This window comes from Vombatus ursinus, unplaced genomic scaffold, assembly GCF_900497805.2.
Source record: "Vombatus ursinus unplaced genomic scaffold, bare-nosed wombat genome assembly UNPS02014807.1, whole genome shotgun sequence".
In the NCBI taxonomy this organism is placed as follows: domain Eukaryota; kingdom Metazoa; phylum Chordata; class Mammalia; order Diprotodontia; family Vombatidae; genus Vombatus; species Vombatus ursinus.
Window position 1 is genome coordinate 49949927 of NW_020954585.1, and position 17104 is coordinate 49967030.

At 40.4% G+C, this 17104-nt stretch overlaps 1 protein-coding gene and 1 long non-coding RNA gene across 2 annotated transcripts in view; one reads left to right on the top strand and one right to left on the bottom strand.

Moving 5' to 3' along the window:
- Positions 1-10014, bottom strand: part of LOC114052349 — an 88319-nt gene extending 78305 nt beyond the window's left edge. The window contains exon 1 of the long non-coding RNA XR_003570237.1: positions 9837-10014. This is a non-coding gene — a long non-coding RNA (uncharacterized LOC114052349). The remainder of the gene's footprint in view (positions 1-9836) is intronic.
- Positions 10015-10336: 322 nt separating this feature from the next.
- The window catches only part of GNA12 (G protein subunit alpha 12), a 121683-nt gene continuing 114915 nt past the window's right edge, over positions 10337-17104 (top strand). Inside the window, exon 1 of the mRNA XM_027874623.1 lies at positions 10337-10663. Coding sequence (XP_027730424.1) covers positions 10337-10663 — 327 coding nt within the window. The remainder of the gene's footprint in view (positions 10664-17104) is intronic.

The following is a 17104-nucleotide window of genomic DNA, read 5'->3' on the forward strand; positions in this document are numbered from 1 at the left end:
CTTCTCCTTCTCCTTCTCCTTCTCCTTCTCCTTCTCCTTCTCCTTCTTCTTCTTCTTCTTCTTCTTCTTCTCCTTTTTCTCCTCCTCCTCCTCCTTCTTCTTCTGCTTCTTCTGCTTCTTCTGCTTCTTTTGAGGCAATGGGGGTTAAGTTACTTGCCCAGAGTCACACAGCTAGTAAGTGTCTGAGGCCAGATTTGAAGCCAGGTCCTCCTGACTCCAGGGGAGGTGCTCTTTGCCACCTAGCTGTCCTTGGTTGTCTTATTCTTGAAGGTCTTCAGAGTATGGATGCACTTCTTAAAAACATGGTGCCCTAGAATGAATGCTGTATTCCAGATATAGTCTGACCATAACAGGTGATCCTAACCTCGGTGTTTTGACCCCTTTTACAATGCAAGGATGGCATTGTATGGAGGGATGCCTTCTCAGAATATTTTTAAATAATTGAAGGAAACGCTAAATTTCAGTTAGAGGTTAGTGAAAATAAAGATGCCATTTTTTCCATCCCAGTATATAAACTCCTTGTACTTGTAGAGTTGGTTTTTCTAAACCTATTTCATCTCTGCTATGGGGATCTATAGCCCCCAGGTAATAACCCCAGGACTAGAGCAAATTAAAACAAGATCACCTCATTTAGAGGCAGCTAGATGACCCAGTGGATAGAGCATTGGGCATGGAGTCAGGAAGATCTGAGTTCAAATACAGCCACAGAAGCTTACCAGCTGTGATCAAGTCTTTTAATCTGTGTTTTTCTCAACTATAAAGTGGGGATAATAATAGTACCTACCTCATAGGGCTGTTGTGAGCACCAAATGAAGTGATATTTATAAAGTTCTTAGCACAGTGCCTAGCACATTGTAGGTGTTTATTTAACACTTATTTCTGTCTCCTTCTCCCTCAACTCAGACCAAACTCACATTCACTTTTTTTTTGGCTAGCACATAGTTCTTTTGGCAAAGTGAACAGAACACTGGGGTTGGAATCAGGAGGACTCATCTTCGTGAGTTCAAATCTGGCCTCAGACACTCACTAGCTGCATGACCCTGGACAAGTCACTTAACCCTGTTTGCCTCACATTTTGTCATCTCTAAAATGAGCTGGAGAAGAAAATGTCAAACCACTCTATATCTCTGCCAAGAAAACTCAAAATGGGGTCACGGAGAGTCAGGCACAACTGAAAAAAACTTATTAACATCATTCTTTTGATTTGTATGAGCTCGTAATCCATTAAAACTCATTTCTCTTTTCGGACAAATTGCTGTTTTACCCCTCTCTTGCACTTATAAAGTTGATTTTTTTTAAACCCATTTCATCCCTACTAAATTTCATCTCATTAGATTGGGCCAACGTCTGTCAAATCTTTTAGTTTCCCGGCTTTGTTATTTAGTGTGTAAGCTACTTCTCCTAGCTTATGTCACCTGCAAATCTAGTTAGCATTTTATCTACACCTTTACAAGATGTTGATAACAATATTAAACAGCACACCACCACATATAACTCATTCCATTGGATACCTGACTCCAAGTTAATAGCAGACCATTCTTGCCTACTCTTTCCTTCAAGAAGCTTTTCCTAGGCCTTCTTAACCTTGGTGCCTTCCCTTGGTTAATTATCTCCAATTTATCCTGTTTATATCTTGTTTGTACACAGTTCTTTGAATTCTGTCTCTCCCATTAGACTGTGAGCTTCTTGAGAGCAGTAACTGGGTTTATTGTTTTGTTTTGTTTGCCTTCTTCGTATCCCCAGTGCTTTGCCCAGTGACAGGTTCTTATAACTGCTCATTGACTGGACTTGACTTTGGATTCAGCCATTCAAACCGGTTCTGAAATGATTTAAATACATAGCTCACTTTTTACATCTTTTCTGTAACAATAGCATGAGAAACTTTATCAAGTGTTTTGATAAATTGTAGATTAAACTATAGTTATAATATTCTTTTAGTCTACTAATTTAATACTATTAAAAAAGAAAATAAGATTAGTCTGATATGACTTGCTCTTGATCAAGCCATGCAGGGCCTTTGCGATCATTGTTTATTTTTATAACTTTTCACTAATCATTTCTTGGTGGAATAGGGGATAGAGTATGGGACCTGGAGTTAGGAGGTCTCAGAACCTGAGTTCAAATTTAACCTTAGACACTTACTATCTGTGTGACCCTGGGCAAGTCATTTAACTACTGTCTGCCTCAGTTTCCTCATCTGTAAAATATGAGCAATAATAGCATCTCCCTTACCAAAGTTTTTGTGAGGATCCTCAAATAAGATAATATAGTTATCCCTTCCACATCTTGACTTTCTCCATCGCAGCTTCCATATGTCATGAGTTGGCATAAGAAATTAAATGGGAATTTTTGGAGAGTTTTGTGGAAGCAACAGACTTGAAGGCCAGCAGACAACAGAAAAAAGTTTAGAAACTCAGAAATGCATAAATACATGTATGGTATTGTATAATATTAAACCAAATTTTACAATAAGGTACTGTAAATACTCCATAAAAGAAAAAGAAAAAATTCAGACCTCTTCTCTAGTAAGAAGGGAGGGCCAAAAACGTTTACACAGATTTTCCAGATCATGGGGGTGCCTCACCTCTAACCCTCTTGATATGGAAGGGATTTGTAAAGTATTTGTAAAGCGCTTTGCAAACCTTAAAGCACCATAAAAATGTTAGCCAATATTACTTATTATTGGCACAAAAGTTGAGTCAAGCTTATTGGCCTACAATTTGCATGTTTCATTTAATTGGAATAGTATGTGCCCCTTCAATCTATGACGGTTCTGTCATTCTCCATGATCTTTTGAAACTCTAAGTTGGTTGGTGAGTTTCCTCTGCATCTATTTCAGTCTTTCTGACCTCTTCCCTTTTCCTCTTTGTTGGAATTGTTTCAGAGTCCATCTGCAGAACTCTAGCCTTGAGCACTTCTCCTAATTCCTGGCAATCTGTCTCTCTCTGTCTCTCTCTTATCTTTCTCATGATGCTTTGTCCTTGACCTTTATTATATTTTTTTGTGTGTCCTACTTATTTGTATACCTATCTGGCTTATCTCCTTTACCCCATTAGACTGTAATGGGCAGTTACAATCCTTGGGGGCAGTGACTGGCATTTTTTATTTTTGTATCTCCAGCACCTAACCTTGTGAGCTCTTAATAAATGTTTGTTAAATTCAATTCAATTATTGGATTGAAGGTCCTACAGGAACCGGACACAGGATAAGCATGAAAACATAGGACAGATAGGAGTATACAAAGGAGTATTGGAAGGTAGATAGGAAGAAGCCAAGAGCAAATTTATATATGTCTCATTTTTACCTAACAGTGGCCGTGCTGTAATAAATGCAGTCAGCCAACTGATTAAAAACACAAGTCTTATGAGTCAGGGAGATATACAATGACCATATTTTTCAAAACAAAAATTAGGAGACTCAATCAGAGGACTGCCTTTGCTACCACAGTTGCTTGGGCTTTTGTGTCAGGGTACTCAGTTCAGTGTTCGAAAGCTTTAAAATTATTACCACCTTTCAGCCCACATTGTATCACCTGCATAGGCATAATACAGTAGGTCCACAGCTATAGTAGTAATTTATGGAAGATGGGTCTAATTGGCTTAGCTTTTTGTGAGTAATTGCAAAGTTTCTTCAGCCTGTAATTCTGCATGTTTTATTGCTCTCAATCTTTTGTGACTCACAGATATTTTTATCGTAATTCTTACTGATTCACTGAGTTTGATGAAATAGTAGAATTTCCAGGTCATTTTAATAGTTTATAGGGACAACAAAGCAAATTATTTGAAATTTGGATTGTGTTGTTGCTATCCAGAGAGAGCTCCCAATGAAACAGAAATGACATAGGTAGGATATTTTAATATTCATGTGTAAGGAGTATAGCAATTTTGGTTGCCCATGGAAAGCAGAGCAAAGGTCATCAGCTCTACCTGGTCCTTTTCAATCTTGTTCTCAAGTTGACTTGCATAAATCAGGGGTTTAATGGGGGTTGAAAGAAATCTCTCCACAATTTCTTTGTAGTTTTGCTAAGGGAGTCTCTGGGACAATTTCTTGAAGGCACCCAGGCTTCCAATTCATTAGAGCCATAATGAAGAATATTTTCATGTAGGGCAAAAACATATCGAGTGAGGAGAATGGGGAAACAGCAGCAACTTAGAATGCTAACCATGGGTTTAATTGTACCGAAAGAGGGATGGATCATTCTCTCTTTCAACATGATCAGACCTGAGGTAGAGGATTGTGAGGCAAGCTGTTAAGGAGGGGAGTCTCTCATAGGAAGGAATTTTGCTCCCCTCTCTATGTCAGTATTCTAGAGAAAAGCACTATTCATCCCAAATAGTTATAGCTCTCTGACCCAGAGTATAAACTTAGAAGGAGTTTTCAGGCCATAATTCAGATAAGAATTTGGGCTGAGAGAGTCCAAGTTGCAGTGGTTCAAAGTGTGGTAAACAGGAGTTCAAAATATCTAAAGACAGACTTCTGTAAGATGGCAGTAGAGGATGAAAAAGAGCAGCCCAGAGGAGACTCTAGCAGAGAGCAGCTCATCAGAAATACTAGCTTGTATCTCAGTGACAGGAAGTTACCTGCATATACATGATCAACAATCCAGAAGTTACCAGAAGTTCCTTCTACTGCTTGGGAATATCTCCCTCTTTGTGGGGAGAGTGGGAAGAGATTAAAATTGAGAGAGAAAGGAGAATGGTAGGGTTAGTATGCAGCTGAGTAAGCTACTGCCTAGAATCACCTTGAGCTCCCCTCAAATCTCCATGTCCCACTTATTACCTTACTGCAGAGCTGATCTAGGCAGGACGCTATGGGGGAAGGAAGAGGGTTGAAAGAAAGGTAAATTTCCTCTATTATTGGGAAAACATCTAGCTTGTTGATTTCAACTATTTATCTAGTTATCTCTCCATCTATCTAATATCCATCCACCCATCCATTTGTCTATCTGTCTTTCTATCTATCTGCCCCCTAACTTCTCAGCTCCAGTTTCTCATCACCAGCTGACTTTTGAACATCTTGAACTAGATATCCTGTAGACTCAACCCGTCTCAACCAAACTCAACCTGTCCAAAACAGAATTCATTATCTTACTCTCTCCCTACACCAAATCTTCCCCTCTTCTATTCTTCCCTATTACTGTGGAGGGCATCACCATCCTCCCATTCACCCAGACTTACAACCTTTACGTGATCTTGTATTTCTCTATTAGGTGGATTCTCACTTCACATATCTAACCTGTTTCTAAATCTTGTCATTTGTTATCTTCACAACATCTCTAGTTTACGCCTCCTTTCCTCCACTTGTACAACCATAAACCCTAGTTCAGGTCTTAGTTACCTCTTGCCTGGATCATTGCAATAGCCTTTTAATTAGTTTCCCTACCTCAAATCTCTCCTTGCTCCGGTCCATTCTTTGTGAAGCAGTTAAAGTGATTTTCCTAGAGTGCAAGTCTGACCATATCACACACGCCTCAAGCCCCAGTGAGTTCCAGTAGCTTTCTATTACCTTGAGGATTAAATATAAACTCCTCTATTTGGCATTTTAAGCTAATCATAACTCTGGTCCCTTCCTACCTGTCCAGTTTTGTCATACTTTAACTTACTCCCTTTCAGGCTTTCTATAGTCTAGCTATACCAGGCCACTTGCAGTTGTGCAAACACAACCCTCTAAGTCTCATTTCCACACCTTTGCATTTGCTATTCCTCCAAAATACCTGGAAGGCTTTGCCCCCTCACATCCATCTCTCAGCTTCCCAGGCTTCCTTCAAGACTCAGCTCAAATCCCGTTTTCCATAGGAAGCTTTTCCCAATACCTCCAACTGCTAATGCCTTCCTGCTTTAGATTCCCTTCTCTCTTCTCTGAATATTTGTTCTATAAACCTAGTTTTCTGTATGTTTTTTCCCTCATTAAAATGTATACTCCTTGCAAGCAAGGACCATTTTTGTCTTTCTGTACATACTCAGCACTTAGTACAGTGCCTGGCACAAAGTAAGCATACCATGTTCAATAAATGCTTATTGACTTACTGACTGATCATTTAGTAGTTATGTATAACTGTCTTTTTCTCCATAGGATTTGTGGGAGGGGGAAAGAGGGGGGTGGGGAAGAATAATTGTTGGTAGAAGAGAAGATAGGGGCAGGAATGGATCTTTTTACTCCCTACCAGTTTCTTTTTTATTTACTTTAATACTTCAGAAGATCTGTAATTTAATTGGTGTGCTTTGATGGATGGGATAGGCCTCACAACTTTTCTTTGCCTTAGATCAGAGCTTTCTAGACTATGGAGCTTGAGGCCCTTTGGGGGTGAGGGTGGGGGTGGTGTGAAGCAATAGTAAAAATTATTGGGTATGCTAGAGTATAATTCCCACATGAATATATGCACTTTTTTCAATGAAAACAAAGTTCAAATCAAAGTCAACAAAAATGAAACTAACACAGCAAATTCCGGCAAACTAACAGAGAATACAGCTGAGCGAATATTTAATATGGTATGTACAAACAAAGGCAAATTTGAGTTGGCTAGCTTTGACTCTCCACACAGGCGAGCTCTGCCACCAAAACTATCAGCTAGCATAGGTTTATGATACAGATAAGCTGTGTCATGAAAATTATTTGTGAAGATTGTTCTATAAACATTGTGTCTGGACATACAATGATTTTTAGTTTAAAAATGGGGCATCACTACAATGAAGTGTGGAAATCTTTGTCTTAAGAGATGATCTCTATGAATTGCTTTGGTCAAAAAAAAATGTATCACCTTGTGGTCAAATCCTCTGGAGGTCAGCATCCCTCAAACTAGTAAGACTGGACCTCAGTTGGCAGTCCATCTTCTGCCCCCATATTAAAGCCTTTTTAGCTTAGTAGGACATTGCCTTCAAGAACCTGGGGTTATCTCCTTGATGAAGCAAGCATCAGGACAGGAGTTTATCAGAGGTTCCCTTTAGTTTACTTGTAGTAAGAAGTCCTCTGAAGTTCACAAAGAATTCTATCTGATCTGTTTTGCAGTAAGCTGGGAAAAGAAAGAAATCTTGCTTGTTAACAACAGGTAATGTTAGTATAAAGGATAACAGATAGGCCAACTCCCTGAGGCCTAAATAGGAAAAGAAAGATGGTGGCTAGGAGACCAAGAGGAATCAACATAACCATAGTACAAAGAGTGCTGGGACTGGGAGTCACAGGAACTGGTTTCAAATCCTGGCTCTACCCCCCTACCTATGTGATGTTAGACATGGCATTTAACCTCTTTGGGAATCAGTTTCCTTGCCTATAAAAATGAAACGGATGGACCAGATGACTTTGAAGGTCCCTTAAGTCTGATCCTTCAATGGTGATTCAAGGATCAAGGTTTATATTGCAGGAGGCCCTGGTATCTCTCATAGTTCCTCAGGCCTGCCCACATGGAGGACACAGTCGTCCCTTAATTCCAGTTCCTTACTGTGCTGGATGGATACTACTGGAAGCCACAGCAGCCACCACCAGTGATTTGAAGATGTGCAGAATACAATAAATTCCTCAGTGTCTGACAGATAGGGCAAGCCCCACTGCAAGGAGGGATAGAGGAAGTGTATTCTGGGAAATTGAAACTATTAAGCTGAATATTTTGAATGTGAGGTAGCATGGTGCACCGGAAAGTATCCTGAACTTGGATTCAAAGAGAACTGGGCAAGATAGCACTCTTTTTCTCAGCTTTAGTTTCCTCATGTGTAAAATGAAGGGGTTAGAGGAACTGTGGGGAACATAACTTGTGCAGATCTAAATGCTTTGATTCCAAATCAGCTAATTTCTTATCTAAAATGGAGAAGAAAATAATGACAAAAATGAGGTATGCAAACTAAAAGGAAAATCTTGTTTTTTAGTGTTTGTATTTAGCTTGTTTTTTGAAGGAAGAAGAGGACTTCAGAGAAAAGTACAGGAAATGTGTCCTTGAAAATCATCATTTTTGTATGTTGTGACTATGCAATGAGCAGTTTTCACTAAAGTCTTCTCTGATGCCTCACTGTGGCATGGAAGCGTCCCTCGGTTCTCAAAAGCTATTCCAACAGAGCAGACTTTGCTAGGTTCTATGAATCAAAGGAAGAAGAGGGTGGGAGAAGAGTAGGGGTGAGGAGGGAGGGTAGTTCTAATAACTGGTGAAATCAAGGTTTCCCCTAACAGCAGGAGTTGAGCTTTGAAGGAAAAGAAAGATTCTAAAAGGTAGAGGAGTTTAAAGAGTCTACAAATATTTACTAAGCACTTATGTGACAGGCACTGTTTGCCTAAAAACTTTGCATCCATCTCAGATATTACACAGGAAAATTTTTGAGCACAGTTTTGGTAAAGGACTAGCCTAGATAAATTTGGATAATCTCATTACCAGAGTGAACACAGACTGATTAATGTTTTTGGCCACACCAACTCTTGAAGATTCCCTACTAAGGTGTGGAAGGTTATGATCTGCAAGCCAGAGAGATTAACAAGGAAATCACAGATGCTTTGAAGTGATGTCATTCACATCAATGATTAAATTCATGAATTACTCTTTTATTCACATTTGCAATTCCAAAAGATAACTGCTAAAGCCTTGTTTTAAGTAATGATTGATTCAATTTAACAAACATTAAAAGGGTTTACTAGATCCAAAACCTTGTGTGAGAACTGAGGGAAATACACAGTATCCCAAAAGTCTTAGTATGGTTTTAACCAAAGTACAAAGGTCCTTCCCTTTGCTCATGGCCCTTGCTTTTCTCATGAAAAGAGAAGTTTTCATACCAAAGTGTTTAGCAAGTTTCACTATCCAGTTAAGTGTAGTGTAAAGGTTACTGACCAAATCAGAAGACCTAGATTACCATTGTGCCTCAGTCACTTACTGGCCATGTGACTAAGAGTACATCTCAGTTTTCTCAATCCATAAAATGGACCTCCATCATACAACATACTTCACGGGATTTTTGTGAAGAAAGGCTTTAGCACTCGAGCTATATAAGTGCAAGGTATTACTTAAATTAAAATGGTCTTGTGAAAAGCAAATAGCTTAATTTATTAATAGTCTATAATTAAGGGAGAATATGCTGAGTAAAGGATTTTGTTTTTTTGCTTGAAGTGCAAACAAAGGCTAGTTTCTAAATTTGCTCATTGCTGTTTATCGTTTAAGCCTGAATTCCTTTAAAAAAAAAAAAACTTGATATATAGGGCTTTAAGTCAGTGGCTGATTTAAAAATTTTAAATGTACCACCCCCTTCTTCCCCGCATCTAGTGGTACTCAATAAAGATGACTTTAGCTGAAGCTTTTTGTAAGGACAGAGGGATGGGTCTTCATGACCTTTCAAAGTCATTTCCGGAATTTCATAATATAGCCCAGTCCCCTAGATGCCGAAAGTCTAATGGTTCTTCTCGGTGACTCAGTAGCCCTTTGGACCTGGAGAGTACCCAGAAAACTGGGACTGTGTTCGGTACACCTGGCACTCCTAGTGCCACGCCCATCCAAAGGTAAAGATCCAATCCGAAGGCAATATAAGAGGATTGACTTGCTTATCGAGCAATAGCAGCCTGCAATAGTGGGTGGCCGTTCCATCCCCCCGAGTCCCCGCCTCCCTTTCATTCTGAAAGAAAGGATCTCTGCTGAGAAGTCCAATGAGAAGCGTAGAGCCCGAGAACGACGTCTTGAACCCCGCCTCCCATCCACCGCCCCTCCTCCCTGACCCCGCCCAAGTCGGGCTCTGAAGGCTTCTGGAGGAACAACACACCAATCGGAGAGCGTCCTGTATCGGATTGACAATAGCCCGCCCAATCCCTTGGGCCGAAGCGAGGGCGACACACGCCCCTGCCTGTACCCCTCCATCCCTCCCCCCACCCCCTACCTTCAGCGGGGGGTCGGAGCTGCTCGCTGGGAGCCAGTGTGGGGTTGGGAGCGGGCGGTGGCGACGACTGCCTCGGGCCCCGGTCACTGACTCAGGGACTCGAGTCTGAGTCTCCGTCAGCTGGGATTTGCAGGCCGCCCGCAGCCCGGCTTCGCCCCCGTCGGTCCCCCTCCTCCGCCCGTCCGGGGGTCGCCGCGGCAGCTCCCCGCTAGCGGCCGCGCCCCTGGGCCGCCTCCGCCCCGGGCCGGAGGAGCGGAGCTCCCCTCCCCCTCGGTCGTGGGGCCGCCCTCCCCGAGGGCGGGCTGGGGTTATTCCGATGGCCCCCGGCTCCTAGCCGGGGGAGGAGGGGGCTGGGCGCCTTCGGGATCCGGGCTCAGCGCGGCGGCGGCGGCGGCGGCGGATGCAGACGGCCGCGGGGGGGCCGTGAAGGGGCGGCCGCCGCCTCCCGCCCCCGCCGTCCCCGCTTCGCTCAGTCCGTCCTCTCCGCGGCCGGCGGGGCCATGTCCGGGGTAGTGAGGACCCTCAGCCGCTGCCTGCTGCCGGCCGAGGCCAGCGGGCGGGAGCGCCGGGGCGGCGGCGGGAGCGGCGGCGGCGGCGGCGGCAGCCGGGACTCGGAGCGGGAGGCCCGGCGGCGGAGCCGGGAGATCGACGCGCTGCTGGCCCGGGAGCGCAGGGCGGTGCGGCGCCTGGTGAAGATCCTGCTGCTCGGGGCCGGCGAGAGCGGCAAGTCCACCTTCCTGAAGCAGATGCGCATCATCCACGGCCGAGAGTTCGACCAGAAGGCGCTGCTCGAGTTCCGGGACACTATCTTCGAGAACATCCTCAAGGTGAGGCGGGGGGCGCCGGCCCGGGGGCACGGGGAGGGGCACGCGGGGGTGATGCTCGGGCATCGCCCCCGCCCATCCCCCGCTGGGGAGAGTGGGCTGTGCCAGCCTCCCGCGGGTCCTACCTGTGCAGGTGAGGTCTGAGCGCCCTCCAGGTGCGTGGGACAGTGATGGGGGGGCGGGGACTGGGCTGGGCCCGCTGTGGCTGCTCCATCGAGGATTCTCCAGGGACGTGTTATTCTCCCTCTGAGGGAACAAATGAAGCATTTATTAAGCACCCACTTTTTGCTTTAGAAGTCCTCACCACAACCCTGGTAAGTAACATAAGGATCCATTTTATAACTGAGGCACAGAGTTTAAGTGACTTGACTAGGGTCATGCAGCTAGTGGCTGCCTTTGAACTCAGGCCTTCTGGACTAGACTTCTCAAAACCGGGGGCCTCCGAGTTATACTAGACTGAGTGCTGGATTTGGCGAAGGGTCAGGAAGACGAGGGTTCGAATATGGGCTCTGACACTGTTTAAAAACAACAGCAGGGGAATTCCAGAGGCAAGTTTTAAGTTGTGTGACCACGGGCAAGTCACTTTTAACCTTTCTAAGCCCCAGTCTCCCAATTTGTAAAATGAGGATAGTAATATCGCAGATTCACCTCGTCGAGTTGTGGGGATCAAAAGAAGTAATGAATAAGGTGCATTGCAAGCTTTAAAACGCTATGATAAACATCATTTATTTATGTTCCATTTTTGTCTGTCTCCTAGTATAATGCCCAACTTATAGTAGGCACTTAATACTTAGTGAATTGAATAGAAACTGAATTGAAAGTGCATGTGGTTACTTTTGTTTGGGGGTCTGTAAGGAAACCTGACGTCCTATATTTTATAACTCAAACTTTCTTTTTTGCCATGGCCAAAAAGTAGTCTTTTCTTTCACTATCCTGATCATTTGGGGATACTGTAGTGTGGATGGTAAATCTGGCCATTTTGTGCATTTGGTATGTTGATCTTAGGGGTTGGAGAGACCACGACTGGACTTCTAAAGGAAAAACCACATTGGGAACTTGGGGTAGCAAACCGCTGCTTGTTGGCTGCTTACTTTAGAAAGTTGCTGTATGATGTCTGTGGTTTTCCCACTCCACCCTTTAGAGTCTTCAGTCAAAGCTGATGAGGAGGAAGTTGTTCTTGCTCTTTTCAAGAGTGTGCAATCAGAAGAAAAATCCCCAAATCTGTTTTAGTGTTATCCAGTGTTAAAAAATGGTCACAGAGAACTTTGGGGAAGTCATTGAGTGGATGCAGAGTTAACCATCTTTCTCTACTTAGGCAAAATCATTGGCTTACTTTTTCTCTCCTGGTCAAAAGAGGATAGTTTTCAGGCCTCAAAATTGTCTTTTTTGCTCATTGTGGAAGTAGGGGGAAGGGAATGGGAACATAGACCTGAGGACTCAGAAGCATTGCGAAATGAGTTATTCCAGGGAACTAGCCTGGTGTCCTGGAGGCTATGGATTTTATCTTGCATTTAAGATTTTAGAACTAGACATGTCTTTAGAGGTCGTTTAGTTTAATCTTCTCATTTCACATATAAGGAAACTGAGGTCTAGGAAGACTGACCTTCTGAAGGTCAGTCTAAGTGGCACAGCCATGTCTAGAATAGGTCTCCTGACTAGTTCAGTGATTTTTTCACTAGATCATGTTGTTTTCCTTTGTAGACGTGTTAGAAAAGTTTAGAAATGCATAGGAAAAAAGAAAAAGTAAAACTGGCAAATACCCCTTTTCTTCTTTCCCCCCTTTTTCAGAAGACTAAACGTTCAATTCAGAACTTTCACAAAGTATTTAAATATCAAGGCTAGTTGTTTCTAATTTGGTAGGGATTGAGTGTGTATTTGGAAAACTACCATTTACTTCTAGGAAAAATGCATTTGATTTTCTTTTCTGGCCAAAACTGTTGTTTGCCGTTTAACAGTCATATTCAGTATAAATTATGCCTCCTTCCTGAATTGAAAAAACAAGATCATGACATTTGATTTAGGTTAAGGAACTTACCATCTCTCAGTTTCTTTAAACTCAGGAGGCCACTGGCAATATAAATATCATAAATATGACTGTTAAAAGTAAATAAGGACTCTTGAAAATCACAATTACAATTTTAAATGAGTTTAGATAATCTAGTCTTAACCTTTACCAATGCATATAAAACATTAACTTTTACTTTTGTTAACTTTAGCTGCTTTTAGCAGAAGACCTGTTAACCACACAGGTCTTTCCTTCCCAACTTTTATGTAATTGTAGTTCCATCTTAAATTAAACTTTAGCTCAGCGGTGTAGAATTCTACTTTGAATTTAGAACACAATGCATGGGACATGTCTCATTGCTGAGAAAGAGATGTTTTTTAAAGCTTTCAACAGTGGTTTTGCAGTTATTCAGAATAATATGAGTGTTTGCAAATACTGTCGGAATTGCTGTGACTGAATTATCTAGGTATTTCAAAGGAACAACTAATTTGATTTTTTCCCCCCTACTACACTGAATCAGCTGATTTTGTGAATGTCATGTAAACCTGACCTGAGTCTATCTGCTTGTCTTCTTTTTATGCTATCATAAGCAAAATCCTCTCTTTTTAAAGAACTTTTTAAGGAACATAATGCCTAAAAGTGAATGAATTGATCTTATACAATTGACTTGGCTTTTTTTTTAAAATTAAGTTTTCTTTAATTCTGAGCTGTTTTTATAAGTGCATTTTCTCTTAAAGCATCTGTGTCACAGCATGTTCTAGCAACTTTGGGATAAAAAGCAACTGTTAAACTGTCCAGTACAATTTTTCAAATAACGGTTCTTACTGGTCCCTACTCAGACATAGCCCAGATAAAATTTGTGGTCAAAAATATGAAATAGATCCATCTGCTTTATTTTAAGCATGTTAAAAAGGAAACTTATTGGACTATTTCAATTTGCTTATTTTATGTAAAATATCTATACAGTGTAACACTTTATTCAGAATACAATTAGAGTGATTTTGAATTAGTGTTCTATACTATTACCGTATCCTTAAAAATCAGAAATTGCTGTAGTAGTATACACTATAACGTAACTCTTAAAGACTTAAGAAACTAACAGTTATTGCCAAAAAGCAAAAATGAAAACTTTTGTCAAAGCAAGCAAAGTCAATACCATTACATAGATTTTGATAGTTTTCTCCTCCAATATTTGTGTGAAAATAGGTTGAATTTGGCTTGGCAGTGAATTACCACCACTTTACAACTATATTTCATGTTAAATTTCAAGACTTTTTTTAAAATTGAATTTCCTTTTTATTATGAACCTATCATCAACAAATACTACCATTTCATTTTACAGAGAAGAGCTAAAAAGATTGTGTATGATATTGTGAACACTGGTTATGTAGTTAATTTTTAAGTATATAATAAATTTAATAAGGTAATAGCAAAATTGTGCTCTTTAAGTTTTCTTTTGAATTTTTTTCTAATTTTAAAAAAGTCTTACTGATAGTCTTTTTTTTTTTTTGCATCTCTCTCCCTACCCACTAACTCATCTAACCCTTTTGTAACAAATATGTAAAATCTGAAAATGCCTGAAAATGTCTCATTTTTTACCCCTAGGCCATCATCTCTTTGCTAGCAGGGAGAAGGTATGCTTGCTTCAGCATCAGTCTTCAGAATCTATGATTGGTCACTGTTTAAAGTCTTGCAGGGTTGTTTGTTTTGTTTTGTTTTGTTTTTTTAACATGGTAATCTTGTAAATTGTTCTCCTGGTTCTGCTTATTCAGCATCTGTTCATATAAATCTTCTCAAGTCTCTCTGAATGCTTCATAGTCATCATTTCTTTCAATGCAATATTTTGTTATGACCATGTACCATAAATTGTTAAAATATTCCTCAATTGATGGACATCCGCTTTGTTTTCAGTTCTTTGCTGCAAGAAAAAGTGTTCTGAGTATTTTTGCACATACCAATCATTTCTGACCTTTTAGGAGTATATGCCCATTAGTGGTATTGCTGGGTCAAAAGGGATCTGTATGTATGTTACACAAAGTGTTCAGCCATTCCCCAATTGATGAGCATCGCCTCAATTTCCAATTCTTTGCTGTCACAAAAAGAGCTGCTTTAAATATTTTTGTACATATAGGTCCTTTTCCTTTTTCTTTGATGTCTTTGAGGGTACAGATCTAGTAGTAGTATTTCTGGGTCAAAGGGTATGCACTCACTGTTTTATAGCTCTTTGGGTATAGTTCCAAATTACTCTCTAAAATGGTTGGATCAGTTCACAACTCTACCAGCAGTGCATTTAGTATCCCAGCTTTTCTACATCTTCTCCAACATTTGTCATTTTCATTTTTTGTGATATTTGCCAATCTAATAGATGTGAGGTGATATATCAAAGTTGTTTTAATTTGCATGTCTAAGTGATTTAGAGCATTTTTTCATATGACTATAAATAGCTTTGATTTCTTTGTCCAAAAACTGCCTGTTCATATCAATTGGGGAATGACTCATATTCTCATAAATTTGACTCAGTTCTCTCTATGTTGAGAAATGAGGCCTTTATCAGAGAAACTTGCTGTAACAATTTTCCCCAGTTTACTGTTTCCCTTCTAATTCTGGCTGCGTTGGTTTTGTTTGTGCAAAACGTTTTTAATTTGATATAATAAAAATTATCCATTTTACATCCTGTAATGCTCTCTGTCTCTTCTTTGGTCATAAGTTCTTCCCTTATCCTGAAATCTGACAGGTTAAATATTCTATGTCCCTCTAATTTTTGTAATTGTTTTTCTTATAATAATTTGCTTATAATCTTACCTATGATGTAGCCATTTTGACTTTATCTCTGTATGTGATGTGAAATGTTGGTCTATATATAGTTTCTGCTAAACTGTTTTCTGGAAAGCTAGAGAGTCTAAGAGATGAGGTGAAGAGTGAGTGAATTTCAGGAAATAGGGATGTGTAAAGGCACAAGAGAGGAGATGTTTAATTCAGGAAACAAGGTACTAGGCTAGCTTGTCTGGAACCAGAGTTTGGGAAGGGAAGCCAAATAAGTCTGTAAAGTTAGATAGAAACCAGATTGTGAAGGGCTATAAGTAATAGACTGAATAGTTTGTGTTTTATCCTAGAGGTAATAAATAAGGAGCCACTGAAAATTTTTGAGGAGGGTTGTAGCATGGTTAGACCTGCACTTTAGAAATACTAATTTGGAATCTATATGGAGAATAACTGGAAAGGTACATCTAGCAGTAGAATAGAGTTAGAGCTAGAGAATACCAGAAGGAGCTTTGGGTGTTAGGATTAAGTGAGCTTTCAGTTCATCAGACTTGTTGGAAATAAATGATCAATACAGGTAACTTAAATATAACTTACTTGTAACAATGCTTTATGATTGTATGTATTACTAATTTAGAATTTTTTGTTTGCTTTGTCTATTGGCATAGAATCTCCACCAATTGAGGAGACAAGTTTCACTTTACAGTATATAGAAAAAGTTAAAATAAATTATAGCCCACTAATTTGAGGCCCCATCCCAGTGCCAGAATGCTTTTAGATCCCTTCAGACAGAAAATTCTTGTTGTTAACCATATATAATAAAGGAAGAATCAGTGTGTGGAAGCTAAAGGCATTCTGACCAATTTTCCAACTCCTAAAGAAACTTTGCAAAAATCATTCAAAGATGATGTATCTGTTTATGACCTAAAATTATGGTTTTTTAAAATGTAAATCTTTTTTCATGAATTTTAACAGTTCTAAAAAAGAATAGTTTATTTATGTGAAAATGAAAAGGACATTAAAGGAACGTCTGATGCAAAGGGGTCCAAGTCCTTTAGAACTCTTAGTCTCTGAGCAATTTTTGTTTCTTTGGTCACACAAGCACCAAACTTGCCATTTGACTATGTAGTGGACCTTGAATGTAGATTTTTTAAAAGCACAGCATTGTAGGATCATAGAGTTAGAGGTCATCTAGTTTAGCCCCTTCATTTAACAGATGAAGAAATTGAGAGGCCTAGAGAGTTTAAGTGGCTTACCCAAAGTCACACAAAAGGTAAGTGATGGTACAAGTGGGATTTGAACCTAGCTCCTTTGATTCCAAAGCCAGTACTCTTTTCATTGTTATCATATTGACTCTCAGAGAAGCAGAAGTCTGCCCTGGGTCTTCTTTCTGTGTTTAGGAGAGCATTAATTTGCCTTCCCAGCAAATTTCACAAAACTAGCCAAATTTTACTTTTGGACACACTTGGGTGGTCCTTTTGTAATACAAAAAACCCTTTCCCATCAGTTGAAAAATCCAAAAAAGAAGCCTCTGGTCATTTTTAGGGAGTTGTGTGTATAAATTGGTCTTTCTCCACAGCTCTCAGGTTTGCATTTAGAGACAGCTTAACAAAACCTGTTTAGGGTTAACAATATCTGACATTTATCATATTTATGTAAGTTGGAATAAAGTTGTACTT